Source organism: Hesperophylax consimilis, chromosome 9 (genome assembly GCF_061612785.1).
Source record: "Hesperophylax consimilis isolate HC1 chromosome 9, BYU_Hcon_1.0, whole genome shotgun sequence".
Classification (NCBI taxonomy): domain Eukaryota; kingdom Metazoa; phylum Arthropoda; class Insecta; order Trichoptera; family Limnephilidae; genus Hesperophylax; species Hesperophylax consimilis.
Window position 1 is genome coordinate 37,759,757 of NC_142844.1, and position 6,673 is coordinate 37,766,429.

The following is a 6,673-nucleotide window of genomic DNA, read 5'->3' on the forward strand; positions in this document are numbered from 1 at the left end:
GGATTTTATTTATCGTTTATTTATTTTTTTTTTTTCATCTTCAGCATTTTAGGGTCATATATATGACCGGGCGTCCACATTATATAAATAATAATGCTTTCCATTTTCCCTCAAATATACTGGAATCCATTGATAAAATCTTAAACAAAGCCAAAATTAAAATTCACATTTCGTGCCCCATCGTAACAATCAGTTTAACTTAAAAAATAATTTCTTATTTTTATTATGAACGAGATAAAAGTGAAGGTACAGTTTTCTTGCAAATTCTCCAAAAAAAAAGTGTTTTCGAAATTATCGAGTTCTCTAAATTTTTGAATGATTGGAGCAAAAAATGAAGTAAAAATGTGGTTAGCGTTAGCGTTTTTAACAAAATTTTCACGTTTGATATTAAAATTTTAATATTTACAAATAGTAGTGTTTTTTAATGCATAAACCGGAAAGATAATGATATACCTAGTTTCTAAAACAGAATTGGTTTATACGGAAAATATAAAAAAAGATCTTTATGGCATTTGAAAAACACAGTAAACATTGCAAACTGAACAAAAGTGCTAAAATTACTCAAGGGTTAATGCCCATAATGGTTTTTCAAGCATAATACATGCCAAAAATATATAAAACATTATACAGAAATATCCTATCAGTACACACATATAATACATAGGAGTACAATACGAGTAAATACTTGTCATTTTACAAACATAATAGTTATATTCACAACTAATTATTTTTGCCTGAAATATCCATACAAATTGAAAATATATCCCGAGTAAAAATAAATGCTGCCGACCGGAATTGAACCCGCTCCTGGTGGATATTTCAGGCGAGTAATTAATGCTTATAATAATTTGATTCCGTCTGCGTTATAAAGAATGGCGTCTTTATCATCACTTGATTCTGTAGACATTTTTGAACGCAATATGACAGTGTCAGATGACAGCTGAAGTGTTCTTCTTCATTCAATGGTTAAACAAGTTGAGATTATTAGTGCAATCGTTAACTTGGGTTGCTCCATGAGAGAAGCTTGGTTGCCAACCAACATCCAACCTTTGATTATAAAAGCATCCAACCAGTTTGCAACCCGTTTTAGTTTAGTTTCGGTTCCCCGAAGTTTCCTCGTGAGCGGAGCGCCTTACACATTTTTTCTGAATTAAGCAAAAATTAAAAAAATATATTTTTGTGGTATAATCCATTTTTTACGTAGGTAATCATTATTTTTTTTCTAGGATTTAACACATATTGTATATTATATTTCACCAACTAACCTGTCAACGTGTTTTGGCGTCCTGAAAAACGACCTAAAGTGTTTTTCTTGTCCGCAATTATTATATCCGTAAACTGCGCGCACAGAATATATTTTTTGTTTTTTTTTTTAAACAAATAATGATCAAAATACAAATTAGAAAGCGGAAAACACCGCCACTAAGCACTAAATAAATTAAATTTGCCGCCATTGAAAGAACTGTCAACGGCAACGCCTCTAGCGGCCGGAGTTGGTGATATTGCCGATATTTTACTGGAGTTGGACGTATTTTACTGATTGCAATAAGTTATGGAAACATTTTGTAGGTACACTGTGACAATAAATTAATTTGATGGTTTACCGAACTAGCTAAATGATAATTTGCCGTACCTACACGTTTGTGCTATAATAAAGTGGTCGATAAGGTTGCAATATATTATTTGTTTTTGTCTCTCGTTTTTTCATTGTTGATTGATGTTTGATTGCGTCCATCGCTAAAATCTCTTTAGAATATAAAATAATTAAAATATTTTTAGGTAATATTATTCTACGAGTTTTATCTGTGTTTTATTTTGACACTTTGACAGTCTTGCTCACCGAATTTTTAATTTTCTTCCTTCGCAATGGGTGTTGAAAAAGAAATTACAGTCGGTTTGAAAGAAAACTATGCTAAGGTGAGGAAGTTACTAGACGAAGATTGTAAACATGACCCGGACGATGAACCATACACTTCCAAATACGCTGCCAGGGACATACTTTATACAATGCGGAACACTATAACCGGGCTATTGGAATCTGAAGACGATCCTGAACGGAAACTTGAGTATACTGCTATGCTTAGTTCTGTGCTTCTAAATATTGGGATTATCGCCATCGACACTGAGGAACTTTCGGAAGGAGAAAAGTATTTGATTCTGTGTTTAGAAACCCTGAAAGACAGTGACAGATCTCCTAAAATCGTTATCATTGCGCTAACATCTCTCAACCAGTTGGGAATTCTTTGGTCACATAGAGAGAATGCTGAACAGTCAAAGGTATTCCTCGACAAGGCAGAAGAGTTATATAAATATTTTAAACAGTCTGGCCAGGAGCCAATCGATATAGTCGATTTGTTTCGAGGGCCCGAGGATGCCCCGAGTGACCAAAGCATGATCAACTTGGAAAAGACTCACACTTTGACTCTTTATTACTTGGCTCAAATTTATGGTAGTCTCGAAGATTATTTGAAGTCCGCAGTTTACTGTCATATCACATTGAAGAGGCAGTTGGAATACATGGACTACGAACCCATCGATTGGGCCCTGAACTCCGCAACTCTATCGCAGTACTTTATGGAGAAGAATGGCTTCAAGCAAGCAAGACACCATCTGGCAGCTGCTTCCTATATTCTGGAAGAATATGGCGAGGAACTGTTTGCCGAGGAAGTGATGGGAGAGGCCCACGATGCCAGAGTGGAGACCTTTAAACACAGATCTGCAGATGTGGCTCGCTGTTGGGTCAAGTACGGGCTACTCCTCCTTTCTAACTCCAAAGACAGACTGATGAGTCATACGGATGATGATGAAGATGATCCTCCTTGTACTCTGTCCTCAGGTAATATCTCTACTTAAGTAAGAAATTAAGTTCTGTTTAACCCTTAGGAGCCGGAGCCCTGCAATTGCAGTGTCGACCTTATTCATTAATTTTGCCTTTGGATGTTACTTTTACTGGGTTTGTTAAACACAAATTTAAAAATGTCACTTTGTTAAGTATGGTATTGTCTTAATTGCCTTAACAAAAATGTATATTTATTAATTGAATATACTTGCTGGTTCACAAGTTGGTTCATGATATACTGTAGTTTAATGATTTTCTTATTGAAGCTGTATTTGTTTTGTTTTAGACCTGTCTAAGCTGCAGTTATCGTCAGACAGTTCTGTGTCTATACATGATCTGTCGGATCTAAATTTTCCAACACTAGATTTATCTGAATTGGAAAAACAAATAACGGATCAGTTCGTTCTTGAATTTAACGATGCCAAGATTGTATTCATAAATGTCCAATCTTGGCTTGAAAAGGCAAAAAAATACTACTCTATGGAGAATTTGGCTTCTGATCATGTCCAAATCATTCAGGATGCATCGCAGCTGTACAAGTTTCTAGCATTTTTCGAAGATAGTGAGGAACGTCAGGCTAAAATGCACAAGAGAAGAGTAGATCTCTTGGAAGACGTCATCAAAGATCTGAACCCCCTCTACTACCTTCAACTTTGCCGTCAAATTTGGTACGAGCTAGCGGAAACCTATTCTGACATATTAGATATTAAATTAGAAAAGTTCCAGAAATCTGAAGAACGTCCAACTCCGCAAGCGCTTAAGAAGATCAATCATCTGTGTGAACAGAGTATTAAGCATTTCAACAGCTTCCTTACCTCTCTCCAGGAGCCCATGTCTCACAAAATGCCCAGTAAGTTTTCTCCAGATTTAGTGAAGCCCTCTCTGATGGCTTATTTCCACATCGGCCGACTGTATATGAAGATGATAGTGTTGGATAAACAGATTCAACTGGATAACATTGAAGAGACCTTGAAAGCTTACAGTAAACTGGTGGACTATTGCGATGCAGATGAAACTGCAGCCGGTAAGATGACACAAGAGCTGAGTGTGTGCCGCGAAATGGTATCTCTGCTGCCCCTGAAGATCCTTAGGTTGAAGAGAGAGCTGCAGCTGCCCGTCTAAGTGTCGGGGATTTGAGTAACGTTGTGCACTGTACATAATCCAAGCGAACGCTTTTACTCCTAGGTGCTGTAACCAATGTATGCATAATGCAAGCTATTAATGTGTCTTCATAATATATTATGCTTGCAGTGGTTTATTTGGTTAGAAAAGTGATATTTGTTTTAATCTTTAGCCAGTACCGTATTTGGTCAACTGTTCATTCTCAAAAGAATTCAGACGTATGAGTGACATAGTGTGGAATAATGATTTGTATGTTTACACAATTTTATGAAGAACATTAATCATTTTGAAATCACATTAGTAATAGTTGTAAATTGGAATTTTCGTATTTGGTTTGGTTTTGCAATTGGATATTATATTCATTGGATACTATTCAAGTAGGTTTACAAAATAGCTTTCCCATAACCTTGAATATAGAATGAACTGTAATCTTCCTGCCCTGCTGCTACCTATAAATATCACTGTTCTCTCGTGTTATGTCTGCTTTAAATGACTAATTGGCTAAATCTAATTTTATTACGGACATAAACGATATTGATAGTTGATATATATATACTTATTTATTATTCTCTGTGGGCATCGCGCTTAAAACAGCCCGGACCAATTAAAAATCTTTAATATTATTATCCAACACAGGCAATTTTTTTCTGAAGTTATATTTGTAATTATAATTCAAGTATTTATTTAGAAGAACTTGTTTTCCTAAAGTATATCCTAAATTGTTTTTGTGTTGGTTTGTTTGGTAAATCTTTATTGATGAAATGAATTTATTATGAAGAAAAGGAATTTCATATTCATTTTCCAAGTGAAAGTTAACTATGTTAATGTAAAAAGCCTAATATTCAACAATCTATGTGCTGTAGTAATCTGTAACCAACTTTTTAAGAAATTAAAAGGAGAAATACCAGAAATTTTTTATTGTCAGACTTCATATTATGTTCTAATCATTTGCATAGATTTTTTTTCAGGTAGAAAGTTTGTGAAATTTAGTTCCTTAATCATAGTCAACATTTTTAAAATAAAAAAGTAACTTTATTGATTGAATGTGATATAATATCAATCTTGTGGACAGCAGAATGGTTTAAGTTCTTCATTGTCTTAAACAAAGCACACACTGATGAGAGCCAATAATAAATAATAATAATAATAATTGGATGACTTGTATAGCGCCGTTTTTGTGCAAAATTACCTCAAGGGCGCTGACTACTTCGACATACCCAATATTGGGGAGTATTGTGTAGCGGAGGACATATAAAAGGGGGAGAGGAAGTTATATTATTTATTTATATAAAGAAGAGTGTCAGTGGCGGACTGGCGAATTTGATTTTTATACAAATCTAGATTTTTATTCCGAGGTTGATGAAATTTTGCACAATGCATTTTGAAAACTTCAGCTAGTCAAATCAATAAATTTTGTGTCTAATGGTGAAATTATTATTATTCTTACAGTCACCAAACCTTACCTCCAAAATATTGATTTTATATCAATTTTAAACACACAAAAAACACAATGGTATTTCCTATTTTTTTCTTTAGTCATTAAGTATTTTTGTAGTCAGTGATTTCTGCTTGCACGCCCATGATTGGTTAATTGCTCATTATAGCCGTGAACTCGGTATTGCTGTGATCGTTAACTTAGGACGGGTTGTTGTTGACAAGATATTTATGCGACAATAAATTGGTTTGTAAATAATGAAAGCACATAGTGAAGAAATGTATGTTATTATGTTCTGTAAATAATGTGGTAAAAATGTTCAACTACACACCCCAATATCTTCTATCGTTTGTGTCGATGGGTACTCGTCAGGGTATTTTTACAAATTATGTCTCAGAACTTCCTAAAATCAATTTATATAACCCCACTGGTAGCATTATTACTTTTAAGCACGTATTTGACTTTTTCTTCTTCTTTCGTATGTTGGGAGATCAGAGGGAAACATCTAGGTCAGTGAGCCAGTCTAGGGCCTCGCCCTGTGGACCTCATCAATCCCGCCGGGGAATGAATGTAGCGGGCATTCTTTGACCACATGTTCGGCGGACAACACCACACAGCATTCACACATCGCCGACTCTTTAAGACCCCACCTGTGCATCATGTGGGCACAGCGGATGTGGGAGGACCTTATCCTATAGATAGTGGACCAGTGTTTACGAGACAGTGAGAATCCAGGCTGTGTCTCAGTGGCATCATGCACGAGATGGGCATTTCTCACGTCGGCCGATTGCCACTCAAGTTTCCGCCTATTTTCCGGAGTGAGAGGTAATCGGGGGAGTTTTCTCCTTCCATCTAGAAGGGTTGTTGGGACTTCAAGCGGCATGCAGGGTGAGAGACGACATCATCATGCAAAGGTATTGCACTTTTTTGCAACGCCTTCTTGTATTCCCTCAGTATTGTTATCTCTCGCCTAATATTGGACGGTGTTATATTTGCAAGTACAGAGAGCCAATGGAGAGGTGTAGATTTTAAAGTCCCGCCGATGGTTTGTATTAAGTTGAACATCAACCATGGAAGTGTGGGTGCTTCTAGCCTATACTGGAGCACAGTATTCAGTTGAGAAAACCAGGGCAATGGATGCCGCTTAGGGTGTTGGCATCACATCCCCAGCTAATTCCAGCTAGCTTATTGACTAAGTTGAGCCTTGTCCTGGTTGTTTTGTTCACTGTTTGCATGTGTTGCTGGTAGTTCAGGCTCCTGTCCAAAATAACTCCCAG

General features: G+C 36.1%; 1 protein-coding gene across 1 annotated transcript; it reads left to right on the forward strand.

Annotated features, from left to right (window-relative positions):
* The first annotated feature begins 1,281 nt into the window (after window positions 1-1,281).
* On the forward strand, window positions 1,282-4,833 carry LOC149421311 (KIF-binding protein). The gene is made up of 2 exons (XM_089635469.1): window positions 1,282-2,836; window positions 3,126-4,833. Exons 1-2 carry the CDS (start codon window positions 1,867-1,869, stop codon window positions 3,959-3,961), a joined length of 1,806 nt encoding a protein of 601 aa, XP_089491595.1. The 5' UTR covers window positions 1,282-1,866; the 3' UTR covers window positions 3,962-4,833.
* The last annotated feature ends 1,840 nt before the right edge of the window (window positions 4,834-6,673 follow it).